This window comes from Mustela nigripes, chromosome 9 (assembly GCF_022355385.1).
Source record: "Mustela nigripes isolate SB6536 chromosome 9, MUSNIG.SB6536, whole genome shotgun sequence".
In the NCBI taxonomy this organism is placed as follows: domain Eukaryota; kingdom Metazoa; phylum Chordata; class Mammalia; order Carnivora; family Mustelidae; genus Mustela; species Mustela nigripes.
In genome coordinates this window covers 23127326-23149518 of record NC_081565.1, presented here as the reverse complement: position 1 = coordinate 23149518, position 22193 = coordinate 23127326, and the positions used below count along the sequence as shown (strand labels likewise).

The 22193-nt window shown below is 46.5% G+C and overlaps 2 protein-coding genes across 10 annotated transcripts in view; both read right to left on the bottom strand.

The window, feature by feature from the left end:
- PTPN3 (protein tyrosine phosphatase non-receptor type 3) overlaps positions 1 to 22193 on the bottom strand; it is a 111773-nt gene that overhangs the window by 6008 nt on the left and 83572 nt on the right. For all 9 annotated transcript variants that reach the window (XM_059411105.1, XM_059411102.1, XM_059411103.1 and 6 more), the window contains 4 exons: positions 21651 to 21811; positions 8959 to 9049; positions 8608 to 8669; positions 5938 to 6084 (listed from right to left, as the gene is read on the bottom strand). In XM_059411105.1, coding sequence (XP_059267088.1) covers positions 5938 to 6084; positions 8608 to 8669; positions 8959 to 9049; positions 21651 to 21811 — 461 coding nt within the window. The remainder of the gene's footprint in view (positions 1 to 5937; positions 6085 to 8607; positions 8670 to 8958; positions 9050 to 21650; positions 21812 to 22193) is intronic.
- LOC132025055 (peptidyl-prolyl cis-trans isomerase H-like) lies at positions 12293 to 13068 on the bottom strand. Its single transcript, XM_059412234.1, has one exon. It carries the CDS (start codon positions 13049 to 13051, stop codon positions 12518 to 12520), a length of 534 nt encoding a protein of 177 aa, XP_059268217.1. The 5' UTR covers positions 13052 to 13068; the 3' UTR covers positions 12293 to 12517.

The window sequence follows — 22193 nt, the reverse complement described above, 5'->3', positions numbered from 1 at the left end:
GTAGAGCCCTAGCCTCAGAGGCATTAAGCGACTTGCCCAAGGTCATAGAGCCGCTGTGGTTCCCCTCAAGCTCACTGAGAGCCCACGGCCTCTCCCTGTTTTGGATCCTCCCTTTCAAATCCTGATGCCGGCCCACAGCTGTCTTAGCTCCTGCCTCCAGCTTCAAAGCAAAACTCAGGGCCAAGCTGTCCATCCCATCACAGTGCCATCAACTTCTGACTCATTCAATTTTTTTTTTCCCTCTCTAAGCCTATAGTTGCAACATCTTACATAAAACTTATATTTGTGTACAGCTAAAAGGGGCTATAAACCGACAGATGCACGTGATCTGTCTAGAACAGCTTTTCTATTCTTATTTGCAAACGTCACAGCGAGTATTTGAAATTAAAGCGTGTGGTCGAAAGCTGGAAACCTTAAATATGGGTGTTTGGGTTAGTGGCCATTTCCCAACTTCCCTTAGACAGGAAGGAGCCGCCGTCCCCAGAACTCAGGGCAGAGTCAACCCCCCTCTGGTATACACCTGACTCATCGCCTCAGGGTGTCAGGGAACATTTCAAGAAGACGTGAGCAGACACGGACCGTGAGCCGAACTGGGTACTCAGAGGCTCCTTGGCCCCTCCCGATCCTCGAAATGTGGGTTCCGCTTGCCTTTCCAGCTCCCAGGGGCTGCTTGGAGGACACAGCCTAAAGGCAGTAACGTGCTGCTGGAAACACCTATCCTAACTGAGCCCAGTTAGGGTCTCTATAAACTTCGAAGATTTGATGGGAAGGTGCAAGGACCCACTAGTCTTGCTGCTACCCAAGACAAGCCTTGTAAGGTGCCTTGGCTTCCTGAAACTGTCACCCACCAAGCCGCAGCGGTCTGCACCTTTCTTCAGTTTCTCCCTGCCCCCTGCAACCTGCATGCGGGCCCGGGACTCCTGCCTGACTTCAGATCACAGCCGGGCAGCTCCTGGGAGGGGTCTCTGCTACAGAAGCCCAGGCGTCCTGCCCACAGGACCACTGAAGCGAAAGGCTGTCTGAAGGGATCGGCCCATACAAGGCACAGCCGCAGATACCCTATTTCCAGAGACTCCCAGTGAAGCTGACGAGAACCAGACTCTACGCCTTGATCAAATTTAGGTTTTAGGTCTGTTTGGATCACAAAGCAGTGAGGGTGTAGCAGAAAGAGCAAGGGGTCTGTGAAAACCGAATTTCAATCCTGGTTTATAGAAAGCTCCACTAAACAACGGTGTGATCCTGGGTGAGTTATTACACTTCTCGAGTCTCGGTGTCCACATTCCTGCAGGCTGTGGGGGTGAGGGCGGTAACCACTAAAGCCTACTAGCTATTGCTCAGGGTACACCCAGCACGAAACGGTGCTTTTTTTATTTTTTTATTTTTTAAAGATTTTATTTATTTATTTGACAGAGAGAGATCACAAGTAGGCAGAGAGGCAGGCAGAGAGAGAGGAGGAAGCAGGCTCTCTGCTCAGCAGGGACTCCATCCCAGGACCCTGAGATCATGACCGGAGCTGAAGGCAGCGGCTTAACCCACTGAGCCACCCAGGCGCCCCGAAATGGTACTTTTTATGGACATTAGCTTGGCCTCAAAAAAACCCTATGAGAGAGGTATTACCGGTCTATTTTGCATATGAATAAACTGAGGTTTTTGAGTGTGAATCTACTGCAGATCACACGTAGCAGAAGTGGCACATACATAGATGTGAAAAATAATTTTTCACCCAGAGAAAGCATCCCTGATGGAAGGTGCGGGAGAATGCTTTTTCAATAGAAAAGTGATACCCCTATAGGTCTTTTTCCTCTAAGAGGAAACCTGTGAACCTGAAGGGAGACTATTGCTAAGACTAAGAGAAACATTTTGGGGGGGAATGAAACAAGGCAGGAATCGAAGTGATGCTGCCGCAGGAGAACCTCACAGGCCGGAAGAGGTGCTCGAGGAGACCCCGCACGTGGACACACCTGCTGGGCACAGCCGTGATCGGGGACTCTGGCCAGGTGCCGTCTGCAGGGAGGCCCACCCTGCTAGATGCACAGTAGGGGAGAAAGCAAACCGGGCATGCTGCAAAGCTCAACTCTCAGAATAGGGAAGGGGGGAAGCTGCTGGCTTGGAGACAACCCAGAGGCGGGGCGACGGAACAGATAAGGGACCTCGGGGATAAAGGGCGCAGGTCAGCTGAGCGCTCCTAACAGGAGAGGGAGGAAACATGTGGCCTGGATTTTTACAAGAACAGGTTTTCCACAATGGGTGCACAGGAGGCTAAGTCCCCAGGGCCTGAGATAGCGAAGGCTACAGCAGCTCGGGAGAAGGGGCCGGCTGGGATGGGCTCAGTCAGGAAGACCTCTGGGAAACAAAGAAGGCCCGTGGGGCGCAGGGAGACCTCAGAGGAGCTCAGGTTCCGAGCAGATGCCGACAAAAGGCGGGGAAGTGGGATGTCACCAGGATAGAGCAGGAGGGGCAGGGCCCATAAGAGTGGACAGAGGAAGCAGGGCCTCTGGGATGGAAGAAAGAGCCTTTCTGTCTGGGCTGGAATGAACAAGACGAGGGAAGAGGGGCTGTTTTCCAGGACAGATCATCTGTCACTCGCCAGGCCTGCTGCAGCTCGAGAATGACCTCAGGGCTGGGAAGGGCAGAGCCAATGTTAAAGGGGAAAGAGAAGCCCAACCCAGGGAGGTCACCGTGTCCAGCTGCCCCGAAAGACCTTGTGACACGGGGGAGTGGCACCGCTATGAATACTCTGAAAGAAGCTTCCTGGCACCCAGAAGTCACAGAATAAGAGGCAAGCATAGCACAGGTTTCAAATGGGGAGCCTGGCAGGCTGTGGAAAAAGAAAAGGTGACAAAGGTGATGTTAGTCATCTACAAAATAGCAGAAATGACCCAGAGCAGGGCCTGCAGAGTGTGGGAGCTGCTGGTACAATCAGGGGATTCAATAACATGGAAATGCATTTTTTTAAAAAAAATATTTATTTATGTATTCTTAGAGAGAGCACCCACTCGAGTAGTGGGAAGCGGCAATGGGAGAGGGAGAGAGAATCTTAAAAAAGGCTCTGTGCTCTCTGTAGAGCCTGATACGGGGCTTGATCTCATGCTCCTGAGATCACGACCTGAGCTGAAACCATGAGTTGGACACTTTAACCGACGGAGCCACCCAGGCTTCCCAGGCAAATTTTTTCATATGTGCCAAGGACAGTCTGAATTGGGTTGAGGATGGCTTTAACAACCCTTCCTTACTACATTAACTCCCTTTTCATGAGAGACAGAGAAAGCATGTGTGCACACATTCATCTGTGCCAGGCTTTGGGTCCAGAGGCTGCAAGGTGAGGCAATGTATATGTTCTATGGTGAGCATGCAAGCGCACGCACACACACCCACACCCACACCCATATATATAGATATATATATCTATATATATGTAAGTAGGGTCCATGCCCAGAGTGTAGTCCAACATAGGGCGTGAACTCAGAACCCTGAGATCAAGACCTGAGCTGAGATCAAGAATCAGATGTTTAAACAACTAAGCCACCAGGCGCCCCATGGTCTTTGTATTTTCACGTATACCTTCTCTTTATGGCATGTGATATTTGATTTCCATTTAAGGTATATCTTTTAAAATAAATTTATTAAAGGAAAAAAAGATAAGTCAATTTAAAGAAAAAATAATACTGTAGTAAAATAAATTCAGTCTAGTCCCAGCAATAATTGTTAAGGTGGTCCCCAGCTACTACTGCCAGCTGATGTTTATGTCATATTGTGTGCCAAGCACCCTTTCAAGAAACCCACCGATATTAAACCCCGACAATCCCACAAGACAGGCACTATTATTATTCCATTCTACCAGAGGTTTTGTAACTTTCCAAAGTCACACATGTAGGAAATAATAGAGCCAGGATCTGAATCTGAGTCTGCCCAATCTTCCCCACCACAGCCCAGAACAAGAGGGTTGTGAGGGCTCCAGAAAAAGAGAGAGTGCGGGACTGTGAGTCAGCCAGGGTTCCCTAAGTTAAAAAAAAAAAGGGTCTAGGTCACTTCATTTCCTATTCAAAACAAAATTAGAAAGTGACAAAAAAATAAAACAAAATATAAACAAACGAACAAAAAAACCAGACAAAACTGAGACTTGTGGACAAGGAGATGAGGTGATGCCCTGTGATTTCAGGAAAGCCTTGGACAGTCTCTCAGGGTAATGGGGTAAGACAAGGGAGAGAAAAGCAGGAGCCGGGAGCAGAGCTGGGAGGCGTACAGCTGCTGTCCCCAAGGGTGCCCTCAATGCATCTGACTCACGGCATTCTAGAAGGAGGTTTCTATTGCCTCTTGAGGACCTTCACATTTTTTAACAGTGACTTACGTGACAAGAAGAGATTCTGATCAAAACTGTGGCATGGCAAGAAGCTAAGAGTGACAGCCGACACAAGGAGCAATAGAAGGGAAACCCAGAAAGCCATAGGGAGCACGTGACAGGCCAGATCTATGGTCGAATCCAGCCCATGACGATGACACATAAAACAGTGCTAACATCTGCTGGACACTTGCCACATGCAGTTCTCTAAGCTTTTTACATACAACGTCTCCGACTTTACAACCCGTCCAAGATGGGCACGACAACCGCCTCCACTTCATATATGAAGAAGCTGAGGGCAGAGAGCTGAAGTAACTTGCTCAGGGGGAATCACGCTGTGAACCCAGACTGTCTGGCTCTAGGACCTGCGACATTCTGTAGGTGTAGCTTTCAAGAGTCAAGCACAGAGTACGGAACAGGGCAACTGGCCCAAGAGTGACACCAAGACAGAGACCAGACGCTTTCTGCGGGTCACAGGATTGCTGAAAGCCGAGATTATGGGCTTTTACAAAGTCTGAGGTTATTTTCAGATACCTAAAAGGCCAGTGCCTAGGAGAGAGGGGTAACTTATTCTGTGTCTTCCCAGTGGGAGAAGCAGGTGGGGTGGAGGTTCAAAGGCTGTTGGATTTCAGCGAGTGGTAAGGAGGAATTTTTTTTTTTTTTTTTTTAAACTGGAGCTGAACACCCATGGGATGGACCCTGGAGGTGTTTTTGCAGAAGTGGGGAGCCCGCTACTTTGGAGAACACACAGAAGTCCTTGGCAATCCATCGGGCTCTGCAGAATTAGTTAGGAATTCTCATTTTGCTGTTTCAGGCAAGAGTGTAGACTCTTCTCAAACATACTATTCGTTCTAATCTGCACATTCTGATTTTCGGCGTGGATCAATTTGGTATTCTGAGTGACGGACCAGGGAGGGAGGCCTGGGAGGGAGCAGCACACGAATCATTCAAAGCAGGTGGCTCAAAGTTAATTTATATCTGCATAAATGTTTCCTAATGAAGGTATCTTGCCAAAGCACAGGTTAGAGAATACGCAACCCAGGTATCCCTTGCCCAGTGACTTCTGTTCTATAACCAGTGAAATGCTCCTCTGGAAAATGCACCCCACTAAGCCCAGTGTGCTGCCTGTCACTCTCCTAATCAAGACCTTCTTCCCTTTTTTGCATCAGGTTTTGCTGCATCACAAGCAAGGCAGACAGAGGCTGTAATTTCACTACTTATTATGGTCACTGTGGCACACCCACCGCTCTGCTCAGGACCGGCGCTTGTCCTGCGTGGCTGAGGCTACAGTCAACACAGGGGTTCGGGGGCAGGTGAAGGGAGCCAAGGGGAATGGCCTTCTGCTGGTTATGATGGATCGGAGACAGGGGCGGGAGGGGCTGTCTGATTCTTGTGAGCTCTGGGAGGGCCAGGGAGTGGGCAGGAGTGCTGAGCCGCCCGTCAGTCGAGGTGTCTATCAGTAGCTCTCAAAAGGAGACCTATGGGTCACACAGGGGTTGGACCAGGGGGCGTTAAAGATCCTTTCCAGGTCTGAGGTTCATGTTCCACAGAGCACGGCGTGACATGCCTGCGTGTGAATTGGAAATCAAGCCACTTACCCGCCCTCGCTCGGTGAGAGTCGTCAACATGACAATGAGTGATAACTTCTGATCCCAGACGACTTGCCAAAATTGTGCACAGGTGTGTGGCAGGGGACCCTGAGCAGCAATGTACTTGTTCACGAGGTTAGCAGCAGGAATTTCCATCTGGCAAGAGACGGTTCAGGCGTTAGTACCTGTCGCCGTGACAAGGTGGACGCGGAACTGGATCTTAAACTCTTCTAGTTGGTGCCTGACATCACACCAGAATATCCCGCCAATTTATAGCCAACAAGGAAAATCAAAGAAAAACCTACTTTAAAAAAATCCTTGAAACACACTGGACAATGCCACTAGCATTAACTACGTAGGGTAAAGCCGTATGACACGCGGTAGGCAATAATCAGAAACGTACCTACAAGATGGCAGAAGAGTCTCAATGACTTTTACTGCCAGATCCTAAATATAATCACTGCTGGCCATCTGTATCTTCAGCAACACATCCCAGTCCTCGTGCCCAAATCTTTCCCCACGCAGGGCTTTCTATCAAGATCCACAGACTTTTCTCTGATGCACAGACCACATGGCTTATCCCCCCACAAATGCTATGCTTTGCTTTCTGCAGGGCTGCCAACGTCATGTCATTGAGCTGACCAATCCTTTCCCCCACCCAGCCTTACGATGTATCAACAAATAAAAATTGCATGTATTTAAGGTGTACAACAGGATGGTGTGATACATGCATATGTTGAGGAATGATCACCACACTCAAGTTCATGAACACATCCATCACTTCACACAGTTACCACTTGAGTTCATGAACGTTAAATGCCAAAATGTTTTCAGCTGTCCTCAGTGTCCCTCCCCCACCCTGCCCTGATCACACTTCTTCCCTCTGAACGGAGTCATTTCTATGAACAACATTCAGAACCTGATGAGCTCTGAAGTGACACTGGGATTCACTCATTCTTAGATGGGAAGGCAAAGAGAGGCGCCTAATTCATGGTTTGGTTGATGCTTGGGTTAATGGCTTCTCCAACCCCAGTCTGAGTTCCCTCATATCCTCACGGTCAAGGAGACCGGATGGCGTGACCTGGCTGACCCCACCAATTCTGATGCTCTGCTCTTAAGACATAAGAAAGGGTGAAGTGAGGTGCAATGAGTTCCACAGATGTTTTAGAATAAATGGAATCACTGATAGGACCCATTTTTATTAGGCAGTTCTTGATATTTTGCTATTAACTTGAAAATCTGAGAAATTCATCTGTTCATTTAGATCAGGGGTTGGCAAACTGTGGCCAGAGGGCCAAATCTGACAGCCACTTTGCAAGCTAACAGTGTTTTGTTTTTTAAGATTTTATTTATTTATTTGAGAGAGAGAGAACATGCATGAGAGAGCACAAGTAGGGGGAGCAGCAGGAGCAGAGGGAGAAGCAGACTCCCCATTGAGTAGGGAGCCCAAGGCAGGGCTTGATCCTAGGACCCTGGGATCCTGACCTGATCTAAAGGCAGATGCTTGACTGACTGAGCCACCCAGGCACCCCATGATTTTTTTTTTTTTTAAGATTTTGTTTATTTAGAGAGCATGAGCAGGGGGAGGAAGTAGAGGGAGAGGGCCAGAGAATCTCAAGCAGACGCACGCGGGTGCGGAGCCCGAGTCGGGGCTCAGTGGCATGACCCTGAAGCTCAGGACCTAAACTGTAATTGAGAAACAGATGCTGAATGGACTGACCCACGCAGGTAACCTGCAAGCTAAGAGTGTTTTAAAACTATTTCTACATGGTTGCATTTTATTTTATTTATATATTTTTAAAATATTTTATTTATTTATTTGCCAGAGAGAGAGAGAGAGAGAGCACAGGCAGACAGAGTGGCAGGCTGAGACAGAGGGAGAATCAGGCTCCCTGCTGAGCAAGGAGCCTGAAGTGGGACTCAATCCCAGAACCCTGGGATCATGACCTGAGCCGAAGGTAGCCACTTAACCAACTGAGCCACCCAGGCATCCCTACATGGTGGCATTTTAAATGGTTGTGTAAGTACCTAAGTAATATCCTCCATTTTGCCTCAGCCTACAAAGATCGAAACGTTTATCACCGGGCCCTCTACAGAAAAAGCATGCTAACCCCTGGTTTAAATGGTGACAATGAGGTTCAGAGAGTCCAAGTAAGCTGTCCAAGATGCGTCTGCAGAGTGAAGTGCATGTTTTTCCCACAACATGTGAAATCTGTTATCTTTTCTTTCTGAATTATATGCACAAGTGGTTTTCTTCCCCTTATTTTTAGGTGGGATGTACAGTAATAACATGTGGTGGTGGTGGGGGGGGACACAGAAAGTTACAAGCATACCACTGGCAAGAAAAAAAAAATCAAAACAACCAAAAAAAAAACAACCCACAAAAATGTCAGCAGTTGAGGACAGAAGGCATGTGGACGATGGGAATCAGAGACACGGAGTCCGAGTTTTGGTCTCACCTTCTGTTAGCTTTGTGACTTTTCAAATTATTTAATCTCTCTGAACCTTAGTTTTGTCCTCTGTAAAGTGAGACTATTGTGCCTTCCCTCAGGGGCTGCTGAGGTGCTGAATGAGGGGGCGAACGGGGAAGCACTCTGTCCACCGCAAAGCACCACGCATGCCACGATCATGCTTGGGACAGTGATCAATGTGCTCTTAGTATCCACATTCTTGACTTACGTTCACATAACTCGCATTAATATAATCTTCATTTCCCTGCAATAAGACCCGGGTGGTGTCGTCTGCAGGGAGAAAAAAAAAATTTACCGATTATCCGGAACGTTATTTGGATCATGCCAAGGAAACCAGAGTTCAGTCCCCCAGCCCATCTGCAGCTCTCGCCTCATTAGCATAAACACTATTCCCCAACTGTTCCCAGTCTGACATGGCGGCAATAAAGACGGTGGTGTTTACAGACACACTGAAAATCGTTCCAGAATACCAGACAATCTGTTTTAAAAAGAGAAACATTATCTCAGCGAGTTGGGGGAGGGCGGGCAGGGGAGGGAGGCGTTCACCCCCGATACTCACAAGGCAGCACATCTTTGTATCGGTTTTTGTCCAAATTTTGAGGCAGCTTTGCAAAGGTGATGGCCAGACCGGGCTTCTTTCTGTAGAGTTGCTATATAAGGAATACAGAAGCGAGGGGAAAACAAAAAACAAAAACCAGCATTGCAAAAAACAGCTAGGGAGGGAGTGTGGAAACATACTTTAACAATAGTCAACCATGCCCGGCACTTAGGGGCTATATCATTTATTTTTTGAAAGAGCGAGCAAGCAGGGAGGGGCAGAGGGAGAGAGAGAGAGAGAGAAAGAGCGAGTATCTCAAACAGACTCCCCACCTAGTGCAGAGCCTGAAGTAGGGCTTAATCTTACGACCCTGACATCATGACCTGAGCCAAAACCATGAGTCAGATGCAAAACCAACTGAGACACCCAGGTGCCCCTAGGTGCTGTATTTTAAAAGAAAACTCTTCCTAATAAGAAATTTTAGACTCCTATGAGAAACTGACTACATTCACTTTTTTTCTTTTTCTTTTTTCTTAACATGAGGATCTTTGGGAGAAAGGAAGTCACAGGCAGGGTTCTGAATCAGCAGATAATGGAATATGGTAAGTAAAACCTCATCCTTATGACAGTTACTTGACAAACGCTAGACGCAAGTAGAGAAAGGAAAGGATCCTGACTCCAAGTTACAATGGAGACCATTTACATTAGTCTAGAAACATTTCCTTCCAGTTCAACGGAGAGAGCCCGGTTCTCAACTAAAGTACAAGAGCATCTCATTCATCATTTCAGAAGTCTTGTTTCCACAGTAAAAAGAGTGAAAGCTTCGTCTAAGTTTCCGTGTGCATGAAACAACTAGGAAAAAATGCAATTAAAACCATCTTTGCCCATCTATAAGCACCTACTGGACACATTTACGTGGTCCCTGGTATGATTCTGACAAAAGGTCTGTGGGAGGGACTAAGAGGGCCCTTATTTCACAAGCGAGAAGCAGAGACTATAGATCTCGCTCACAATCATGATCAGATCCTTCTCAATGCTTGAGCTTTCTTTTTCTCTGAAACCACACTGTGGAGGTACGACTGTCATGTAAGAAGTGGTATGTATTTCACGTATATAACTTGCTGAGTCTGGGGAGAAGGATACACAACCAGGGCCGCAGACACATTTGTTCCCAGTTTTCTCCAGACCTTGAGTTTTTTCTTCCCCTCTTTCTTTCCTTTTTTTTTTTTTTTTAAAGATTTTATTGATTTATTTGAGAGTGTGTACGCACACATGAGTGGGGGAGGGGCAAAGGAAGAGGGAGAAGCCGACTCCCTGCCCTCATGAACCTGAGATCATGACCTGAGCTGAAACCCAGAGTTGGGCGCTCAACCAACTGACCACCCAAACATCCCTCACCAGTGCTTTTGCTAAATTAACTTTATGAAAGTTTAAAAACAATACAACTTTTTTTTTTTTTTTAAATATTGAAAGTGTTCTTTCTTCTCCTAGAAAATCTGGGAAATTCAGAGTAGGATAAAGAAAAAAGAAATTACCAGTAATTTCATAACCCCCACGATGACCCTTTTCTTAGGTTTTCTCTAGTTTCCTATGCATACATGCATACAAATAAACCTAAGTACACATGTATACACAGAAGACCGAGACATACTACATTTTTAAAAATAAAAAATGAGACTCACCTCCATATTGGCACTTCCTATACTATGTTCTATGGAAGGGGTTTCATTTCTTAAGACTTTTATTTATTTGATAGAGAGCAGGAGAGCACAGCAGGGCAAGGAGAGGCAGAGGGAGAAGCAGGCTCCCCACCTGAGCAGGGAGCCCGATGTGGGGCTCAAAGTGGGGCTCCATCCCAGGACCCTGGGATCATGACCTGAGCTGAAGGCAGATACTCATCTGGGCACCCAACCCAACTGTTCTGAAAGACGCTAATAGGAATTCCTTAGAAAGTTTCAAGTCAAGGGAATTTGGAAAGTACAAGCCATCTTATGTTCTATGGTTAGCTAAGCGTTTCTCAAGATCATTTGGAGGCCATGGAGGATCTCACATCTCATAAGAAGTATTCTGGGAAATACTATCATAATTTTGAAGCCTGTTTTTTCCAGCTTACTAGAGCCTAGTTCCCTGTGCCATTAAATCTTCTAATATTCTCTACACAAAATGAATTTTACTGGAATAATTTATAGTTTCACATAATGTAACTTTTACTCTATCTTTTGATTAGGGTATTTTCAGTGTTTTTACTCTTACAAATTTCCAGGAGAATTATTGCATCAAAACGTATTTTTAGGGACTCTGATACATATAACTAAGTTGTCCTATCAGGGTGTATGAGAACAAACTGTTATTCCATCAAATTGTGGCCAACATCATCAATGTGTTTGCAATTTTAATAAGAAGGCTGAGCAGTATTTTCTGCCAGAATTTTTGCAAATTGTATTTTTTGCAAATTGTATTTCTTGTAAACTGACCTCTGTGAGTCTGTTTCTCTTATTAGTTCTTTTTTCATTAAATAAACAAGCTGCACAGAAATCACCAGGAGAGAATTAGCACTGAGATTTTTGGCAACAATAATTGTGTCATGTCTTATACGTTTACCAGATGTTCAGAATTTACAATCTCTCCCCCAGCTCAGCTACTGAACTTCACAATTTCAGTTCATAACAATCAAGCAGCCACAGAACAACTTCTTAAACATCTGCCACCTTTCATGGACCGAGACCATTCTAGAAATAAATTAATGATTTATTGGGAGGTTTGCTTTGATACTGTAAGGAGACTATCTGAGTCGTATTTCCCCAAATGACCTTTTGGTTCTAACTGACTAACTGCATGGAGGTAAAATCCAATTAAGTGAATATAATCAGTAAAGCTAAGCCGGAGGTTCAAATTCCAAGATTTTTTTTTTCTCCAAATAAAGTCATAAATGTAATCAACTTGACATGGTCTAGCAGAAAAGCACAGATCTAGCAAAAGGCTTTAATTACAACATAACATAATTTAACAAAAAATTACAGTAAATATATAAATATATCTCAGCCATAACAATCTGTTGATAAATTATTAAGGTTCTAAAATAAAAAATAAAATAACAGTGTTTAAACATTTTAAAATGTGCACACCCTGGGCTTTATCTGACAGGAATGCATAAAGATTCATACCAAAGAAAGTTCCCCTCGGCAAAGTATTTTTTTTATGAATACGGGAAATAGCCTGAAAATTTCCCAGTAGGGAGAAGTGTTGCCTTAAATTATGGTACAGTCATACCACAGAATTATGTGCAATGAAGAGAAGAAGAAGACTAAAGCACAGATTTGGAAGGATATTCATTCATCTCTCTCTCTTTTTTTTTTTTTACCAAAACAAAACAAAACTTTATTTATAATTGAAAACTTAAACAGAAAATCTTGGGTTCTGAATCTGTGACACTTCCAAAATCTCTTGATCAAAAAGGGCCGCAGCAGACAGGGAAGCAAACACAGGGGCCAATCCGGATTATCTTACTCAAGAGTGTCACCCAGAGCAAGGAAGGCCCACAATGGCAGAGAGGTGGTGGTCTGATCAGTCTTGCTCTGGACTACATCTCCCCACACTGTGAGATCACCACAGGCAGCTTGGGCTTATTGTTGGGGCCTGTGGGAACATTCTCGATCTTTCGCATCACTAGAAGTCCATCAATGATTTTGCCAAACACTACCTGTTTCCCATCCAGCCAATCACATTTAGAGCAGGTGATGAAGAACTGGCAGCCATTTGTACTGGGACCACTGTTTGCCATGGAAAGCAGGCCTGGAGCTGAGTGTCTGAATTTAAAATTTTCATCTGCAAATGGCCCCCGGTAAATACTGGCAACTCCAGTACCATCTCCATTAACAAAATCCCCACCCTGAATCATGAAATCCTTTATGACCCTGTGGAAGGTGCTCCCTTTATAGCCTATTGGAACCCCATCTTTTCTGAATTCTCCATTGTAGAACTGCCTAAAATTCTCGGCCGTCTTAGGCACAACATCCGCAAACAGCTTGATCTTCATGCGGCCAACTTCCTGGCCGCCAATGCTGACATCAAAGAACACCACGGGATAAACAGGGCTTGAATTTGCCACCTCCATGGCTGCGACCTGGAAGCAGAAGCTCATTCATCTCTTTCTAAGCAAAGAATGCAGGTTACAGAATAAAGTGTGATCCCTTTGATATATAATAGCACATTTGCCACTACTGGGTATTTACCCTAAAGATACAAATGTAGTGATCCGAAGGGGCATGTGCACCCAAATGTTTATAGCAGCAATGTCCACAATAACCAAACTATGGAAGGAACCTAAATGTCCATCAACAGATGAATGGATCAAGAAGATGTGGTATATATATACAATGGAATACTATGTAGCCATCAAAACCCCCCAAATCTTGCTATTTGCAATGACGTGGATGGAACTAGAGAGTATCATGCTAAGTGAAATAAGTCAGAGAAAGATAATTATCATATGATCTCTCTGATATGAGGAATTTAAGAGGCAGGATGGGGAGTTTAGGGCGTAGGGAAGGAAAAAATGAAACAAGATGGGATCGGGAGGGAGGCAAGCCATAAGAGACTCTTAATCTCACTAAACAAACTGAGGGTTGCTGGGGGGTGAGGGGTATGGAGAGTGTGGTTGGGTTATGGGGGAGGTATGTGATATGGTGAGTGCTGTGAAGTGTGTAAACCTGGCGATTCACGGACCTGTACCCCTGGGGCAAATAATACATTATACGTTAATAAAAGTAATTTTTAAAAAAGACCAAAAAATACATTTGCATGAGCACCAGAACACGTTTGGAAGGACAGGCACCAAGTTGTTATTTGTAAATGTGTAACAAAGAGAAAGAAGCTAAAGAAGATGGGAGTCAGGAGACAATTCTACTTTGCCTATTTCTGAATTACTTGAATTATTACAATGCAAATTCTTTCTTTTTTTTTTAACGCTTTTACTTAACTTTTAGTTAGCTAACATACAGTACAATATTGGTTGCAGGTGGAGAATTCATCACTTACATACAACACCCACAGCTCGTCCGAAGTGTCCCACTTTAACGTCCATCACTCATTTACCCCATCCCCTGCCCCCCTCCCCTCCAGCCAAATTCTTTTCCTTTTTTTTTTTTTTTAAAGATTTATGTATTTGAGAGAGAAAGAGCACGTGAGCGATCAGGGAGACTCCCAAGCAGGCTCCCCGCTGAGCACGGAGCCCAACACAGGGCTCCATCCTACCACCCTGAGAATCATGACCTGAGCCAAAACCAAGAGCCAGATGCCCAACTGACTGAGCCACCCAGGAGCCCCAGCCAAATTATTTCTTAAATTCCAATGACTGAATGAGGGGAAAAAAAGAACCTAGAATAAATCTATATACAAAATTTCAAAATTCGGGGTGCCTGGGTGGCTCAGTAGGTTAAAGCCTCTGCCTTCGGCTCAGGTCATGATCTCAGGGTCCTGGGATCGAGCTCTGCGTTGGGCTCTCTGCTCAGCAAGGAGCCTGCTTCCCTTCTTCTCTCTCTGCCTGCCTCTCTGCCTACTTGTGATTGCTCTCTCTCTGTCAAATAAATAAATAAATAAACCCTAAAAAATTTTCAAAATTCTACAAAAAGCTGGGTGAACAGGAAGATGATTTTGGGGGCCTTCAGAGAGTAGGACAACAAGCTCATATTCGTGTCTGCCTTGCCAAGGTGAACACTGAGCCCTATTTCTGCTGAAATGCTTCAAGTCCTAGTCATCCACTTAGCTTTTGAAGGTGTTAAGAGTTGGTTTTCAACGTCCTTTAATTTACTGACTTTTTCTCCAGACCCCGGGAGCTGCTCAGCAGGCTATGAAAACACTCTTCTGAGAAGGGTGATTCAAGGTGGAGAGTGAGGGCTTGGAAACCCAGGTATGTCTTTCCGGAAGGGTCAGGGATGGAGAGAAAGGAATTAAAGACCATCAGCCAGAATCCAGAGGAAGCTCTTTCAAGAACTCCTCATTGCAAAAGGACACTTGGCTGGGGTTAGTCCCAGGCTAAGGGTGTGTGAGCCCAGGAAGGAGCTGTCAGTTACGGATCCCTTCAACTCTGCCCTAAAATGAGAGCAGCCAGGAGCCTGGCGAGGGAGTCCCAGGGGCGGTGGGTTAGAAGTTTCATTTAACAGTTTTGTTAAAAGCTGTTAATTTTTAAATCTCAAAGTGCTTTGTTTGCCTCTTATTGGAGTACAGTTCTAAGAAGCTGTGAAGCTAAGGGTAAATTATAAAAAGACCAGCTGAGAATGGTTTGCAACAGAACAGCCACATTTATTTATTTATTTTGGGGGGGGCTTGGGTTGGGCTTTTTTTTTTTTTTTAAGATTTTATTTAGGGTGTCTGGGTGGCTCAGTTGGTTAAAAGACTGGCCTTCGGCTCAGCTCATGATCCTGGAATCCCGGGATCGAGTCCTACATCTGGCTCCCTGCTCAGCAGGGAGTCTGCTTCTCCCACTGACCTGTCTCCTCTCATTCTCTCCCTCTCAAATAAATAAATAAAATCTTAAAAAAAAAAAGATAAAAAATTAAAAAAAAAAAGATTTTATTTATTTGAGAGAGAGAGTGTATACAAGAAGGGTTAAGGTCAGAGGGAAAAGCAGACTCCCCACTCAGCAGGGAGACCAACACAGGACTTGATCCTGGGACTCCAGGGTCATGACCTGAGCTGAAGACAGTCGCTTAACTGACTGAGCCACCCAGGCATCCAGAACAATCCTATTTAAATTAACGCCAATATCACCGGCTCTGGCTTCCAAAGACAGCAAGCTGAAGAGTGGAAGCTAGACTTCTCTCATGCAGGACACTGGGATGGGTAAGACGATGTGGTTTTCCAGACTAAACATTTCTCCGAAAATTCCCTCTAATATTAGAGAGAGGGCTTCAGGAGAGGACTGTGATCTCATCAGACCTCTGGCCCAAGTGAAGGTGTGAACGTTGGTGACCACTCTCAGACGAAAGCTTCTGACACCTCAGGGGCTCTGACCAGTGGATGCTGGCAAGGCCCCACACAGGGGAATTGGAACTTCCTGTCAACTCTATGACCAGGGAAAGGGAGAATTCTCAAAGGCTGAAAGCCCAGGGAGGCCAGGATTGGTAGGGAGGGAAAGGGAAAAAACAATCAAAAAAACCCCAAAAAACCAAACAAATAAAAGGAGGGGTCACTGAAGGGGCAATGAACGAGGAGAGATCAAACAGCAGAAAGACTCCCTTTCACACCCTTGGCAATGACCGGGATCTACTGCAGGACAATGGTTCTTCAAACGACCTACTTCCTGTGTCAAGCACCCAACAATGATCTTCATGAAGCCGGGCATCTTGTCTGCTTGGCTCTCACCACCAGCCCTAGGCCAGCACTCTACCGGACCCATAGTACGCGCTTAATCAAAAGGTGTAGCGGGGTGTTCAGCTTTGGACACCAGTGAGTAAGGCAAAACAAGAGGTGTCACAAAGCCCCATACCTAAGTGGAGGGTAACTCCTTTTTCAGGAAGACCTTAAGAGGCTATTTTGCCTTGTAGTACTTGGTGGACATAATTCACTCCTCAGGGGCCATTTGTCTACACTGGGGACTCCCCTTTCCCTTATACCTGACCCACTAGAGGGCCAGGGATCCTGTCTGGAGGCCCTCTGGAGTTTCCCCCTACATTCCCATGAAGGTTTGCTGAAATAAACACTACTGCTAGTAATTTGGGGACCTTCAAAAGTGCTACTTGAAGCAGATCCCATGGCTAGGAGTCCATTTCACGGGTAAATACAAGACAGTGAGCCGAGGTGGCCCCGCCTTTAAAATGGGCTTCCAGAACTTGAAATGTCAAGCCCTCACACTTGCTCCTGGAATCCTACACATTACAGAATGTTCTCCTTGAAGAAAAAAAAAATCAGGGAAGATTCTTAAATGCTTTCTTTTTTTTTTTTTTTTTAAGTATGAATTCTAAGCTTGAAGGTATAATCGCCTTCACTAATTTCTACGTGTGTCAATTTAAGCCTCTCATTAAGTCTTCAGCTATCTCAGTCCTTCCAGATCAGCCTTCATAGTAATCATGGGAGCCAGTGAGTCACTTGTTTTGACACGGATGGATGTTTCCTACAAGGGCGATGTAGGAGGGACTTTAGGGAAAATGGGTCAGAAGAGAGAAAAAGGAAGGCTTCTGGTTTTGTAAAGGAGGAAGACATTGAAGTGGGATGGGCGGGGGTTTCTGAGCAGGACGTGGTCTCTGGGGGGGTCCTATAGCCTCTGCTCATATCCGGGCAGAAAGGGAGGAGGAAAGTGCATTTCCTATCCACCCCGCTCCGAAAGTCTCTGCAGACATCTTCACTGGACAAGGAGGCAGGTTGCAAGCCACCGGGTCACACGGATGGAGACAGGCACAAAGGTCCTTTACTGGGAAAGCTGGTTCTCAAAGGACACCCCCTCCCTTGCTTCAATAGAAAAGGTCAACTCAGGGAAGGCATGAAGTGAGCCACGGGTTTTCTTTAGGAAGGAATGAACCTGGGGCAGACTTAATGAGTTCCTTAACAAAAGAGCATCCTGGAGATGGTAAGACTTGGAGCCATGCAAACCCCAAATCTTCTCCTTGACGTGAGACAGAGAGACGCCCAACCTCGGCTGAACCAGGCAGGGTACTCAGGCAGTTTGGCGCCCGTCCGCTCACTTGGAGTAGCTCCTGCGGGGCAGCTCCGGGAGGGAGGGGCTCAGGCTGGAGGCTGGTGAGAAGCTGGGGGGCACCTGGCAACGGTGAGTTCGGACACTGACTAGACTTCCACACAGATTCGGATCCGACCTCGATCCGACCAGCGACTTAACACGAGGCAAGTCCCCAACCCCCAGCCTCATTCTCTCCACCTAAAAAGGCGCCCTCCTCAAGTTGCGAGAATCAACAGAGACAACATATGTGAAACATACTTGGCAGATTCCAAAAGTGCTACTGAAATGCTCATAATTATTAAGCGTGATCTTATTACAGCTGGGACCAAACGCTTTCTGGAACACATTAGTAATTGTTTACCGAAAGCCACGGGAGGGACAGGGAATTCCCCTGGTGAAAAAAGTGCTTCAAAACAGGCTTTGCTGAAAACCAGCTAGCCATCACAGGAGGGTTCCATCTACGGCCCAGCCACCCCAAGGAGGGCCTCTTGGCGTTGGGAGAGTGGGTGGCATGGGTACCTGTGAGGGGCCAGCTCCCTCTTTCTGCTCCTGTCCAGAGCACAGCCCTCATCAGACACTCTGCCATCTGCCAATGGCACCACGGGGCAGGTGGAAAACCAGAATAGCCAAGATTCTGGAGTTGGACAGCTCAGGGTTCCAAACCCAGCAGACATGACCACTTCTTGTATGGAGACAGCCTGCTTTTTAAAAAAATAAATAATTATAGTTGTTACTCTTTATGGTATTCTTTTCATACGCTAAACAACACACTGAGTATTTATCTCATCTAACCCTTACAATTGACCCATGAGATACCCAATTTACAGACGGGGAAGTGGAGGGTACAGAGAGGTGAAAGGGACAGGCTGCCTGGGGTCGCACAGGAAGCGAGGGACAGAGTCAGGACTTAAAGCCTGGCTCTGTGTGGTGAGATTGCTTCTCAGATCTTTTCTAGTTCTGATGCTGTACTATTCTAACAACTCCCACATGTAAACAGCACTTGGTTGTTTTCAGAAGTTGTACACTTGTTAAGAGAGCAAGCTTCCGAGTTAGCCTGTCTGGTTTCAATCGGGCGGAACCATTTACGATGCAACAAGCTCTCTGGGACTCTGATCGTCCTCCATACAGCGGGGACAACAGTTCTGTGAGGCAGTGCCCATGAGGCACTGGACTCAGACTACGAGCTAAATTCGGGGTTTCCCTTTGCGCGAGTCTCCTGCCTGACCCGGCTTCCCTGAGCACGGGTCCCCTCTAGCAGCAGGGGTGACGGGGACATCCTTCCCATTCTGTAGCAGGGGTCGTTACATTACGTTCCACACTCTTGGGCTCCTTGGGACCTATGCGGGGACACTGGAGAGGCAGGGCTCCAGGTGCCCCACTTGCTCTAGCACAGAGCGGCTCCGCTGTTGTCTCTTCTGCAAACGATCATAGTTAAGAAGAGGGTTTTCCTACTCCATCTCTAGCAAATGTACAGACTAAACGAAACGTGCGCATACTGAAATGTAACGCTAGCGTTTCTGTGTTCTCCACTCCCCTGGATCAGAACCTCCCGCCCATCCTGTGAGGTGGGCCCAGGGTGGCTGACCCAGCAGCTGTGGGCTGCGCCCCGTTTCACAGGCTCCTATCCCATATACAGGTGGCCGCCCTCTGAGAGATGCTGCTCAGAACCACAGGGGATAGTGGGCGCTCCTCCCTCAAGTATTTTTAAGTTTCTTGGTGAAGTTCAGTGGACGGTGTTCAAGGAAAATCTTATGTGGGATTCCCACATGGGAAATGGAAGTGGAGCCCGCTGAGCAGAGGGGGGTTTTCGGGAGCACTGTGTAAGACCACAGCCAAGCTCTTTCCCTCTCCGAGAGCCCACAGTGCCTCCTTGTGGACAATGTGATCAAGGACACGCAGTGTGCGACGGAAGGACTCCCGACACCTGGAGGCTCTCCCAGGACTCCTTGGAGCATTGCTCAACCCAGGTAGGCGTGTTTCTCCGTGCTACCTAACACCATAGGGGCTTAGTCTGCATTCGGACTGTGACCTTCCTGGAACGACCTTCCCTCTGCACTTAATCCCATCCATCTTGTTAATACATCTCACCCCAGACGACCTCCTGGAAGCCCCCACATCCATTTCCTGTGGAACATACCACTACCAGGAAAGGAAGTCTTGCCCTACCTTGGTCTTTCTTATTTATTCTTTTAAAGATTATTTCTTTATTTGACACAGCCAGAGAGAGAGAGAAAGAGAGAGAGAGAGAGAGCACACAAGCAGGCAGAGCAGCGGGCAGAGGGGAGGGGGAAGCAGGCTCCCCGCTGAGCAGAGCGCCCAAAGCTTGGCATGATCCCAGGACCCTGGGACCACGACCTGAGCCGAAGGCAGACACTTAACTGATGGAGCCACCCAGGCACCCCCCCACCTTGGTCTTCAGCTCTTTCTGGGTCTCATGATACATCCCCCAAATATACCAATATTAGACGGTTAGCTGGTTGGGGCCAGAAATCCTCTTTCCCTCCTTATGTTCCTGACCTCCGCACACAGTAAATACCCAATCCACACTACTGAACTGGTGTCTCCATAGTGCCTTCCTTCCTTTCCCATCCCCTCCAATGCCAAACACTTAGTCGTATTACGGAGCTCGCTCTTACCCTCTCCTTGTTTCAATTGCTCAGCAGAGTGTTTAAAAGTGTTGAGCTTTACAGTGTTTAAAATGTATATTTTAATTCTGAACTTTTTGCACTGCAAGGCCAGAGAACGCAACCCTTTCGTTTTCTTCCTTCAAACTTAAGTCAACACAGCCTCCTGCAGGACATTGGAAAAAAGGGCTATTTCTCTTCGTAGATATCCAGTATACGTCTATCAGTCCTACCAAGTAACCATATGAGTCTGCCCGTCTTACCCCGATTTCATTTCCGCAAGTTATGAGGTTATTTTTTGTTTTTTGGGGGTGGGGTTAATTCCCTTCACCTTTTACTTGTGGGTTTTTATACTTCCTACTGTTGTTCAGATACACTGTTGTTCAGATGCTCTAATATTATTATTTCCATTCTATTCCTGATGCCATTATAAACCTTTCTTTCACTTAAGATTCTTTGCTTTATGGTGTTTCCTATTTAATATTCGCACCATTCATACTTTTCTGAATCAATATGTGACCACGTGTATTTGACAAACTTCTTAGTTTTGCTTCTATGACTTTTCTCTTTCCGTAGCTTTCCAGTGAAAAATGGCATAACCGACTTGTGCTTCAGAATCGAATCCGGACTCCTTCCGGACTTAAGGAATCTGGACTGCGTATGCTGTCGTTAATTACGATCTATTCTAAAATTCTAGTTTACATTAGGCTTCTTTGAGCTCTTCTGTTATCTTTTATTGTATGAACTACACTTTTTCTACCTTGAAAACATTTGGAGGATAAATACTCACTCCATTCACTGTTCGTGATCAATACAATGGACTTAGAAACCAAGCCTCCTTTGTTCCTGCTTCCTTCTGCGAGGGCCCTGCCTGTGCCTCTGTCACAGTCTCAATCCTGTGGTCAGAGGCCCCTCCTGGGGAAGGAAGACAGGGTCTGACTCTGGATTCTACTCCTGGTCACACGGTTCCAGGGGACCTGGGCAGGCCAGCCGCTCTGCCCTCACAGGATGACGTGACCCGCTCCAAACTACAGACGGTGCCTGGTGGGGTCAGGCACTGGCTCCTCCGCCACCCTCTGGGCTCACCCACACTGCCTTTCCAGCACCTTCTACTGCTGAGCGATTTGAGCTTTTGTGTTGGCAGCTAAATACGCTCAGAGTCCCTCCTCCTTGATGTGACATGTTTCTCCATGACGACCGAGCATAACTAGGGGAGAGGGTGAGGCAGAGTTCAGCACAGACTGTGGTCCCATCCCCAGCTCTCCAGGCCCGCTGCCCTACGCTCCGAACCCCCACCGTGTTCCCACGATGAGCACGGGCTCCCTGGTGCCTGGGGTCACGCGGCAGCCACTGAGCAGCCCACTGAGGCCGCTGTGGCTTCCCCGCAGGCCGAGGACGTGGCCCTCGAGGTCTCTTACCTCAAACTGGATCAACACTGTCCCGCTTTCAAGGCCCTTCTTTAGCTGTTCCATGGATCCCTCCAAGGTGTCCCCACCCTCTGGACAAATGGGGAAAATGGCCTCAGGGAAGAGCTGGTTCAGTTCATCTTCGGATTTGATGTCCGCGAACGAGTGCACTGCTGTAGTGAACAAGAAAAAGAGTGTGTCTGGCAGGGGTAGGAACGTTCTGGTTGATCTGTTTCCTCAAAAAAAAAAAAAAAAAAAAAGAAGTACTTACGGCACCTGCACACAGATGGTTTAAAACAGCTTATTAAACGATTAAGCTCATGGTAATCACTTTCACCAAAGACACTACTTCTTGAATGATTCAGTAAGTGCTAATTATACAAAATGACATACTAATCTTTCTGGTTAGTTTTAAATGACGGTGTTTTGTACTCAGAGTCTTTTGACTAAGGTGGGAGAGGGTGAAAGAATGTTTTTAAGGAAACCTAACTTCCTCCAACTTTGTTCTCTCTGACCTGGTTATTCTTCTACCCAACTGTCTCCTCTCCCCTACCT

What these genes read in the sequence shown, in the direction of transcription:
- LOC132025055 (XM_059412234.1), bottom strand. Translation starts at nt 13,051, where the DNA reads ATGGAGGTGGCAAATTCAAGCCCTGTTTATCCCGTGGTGTTCTTTGAT.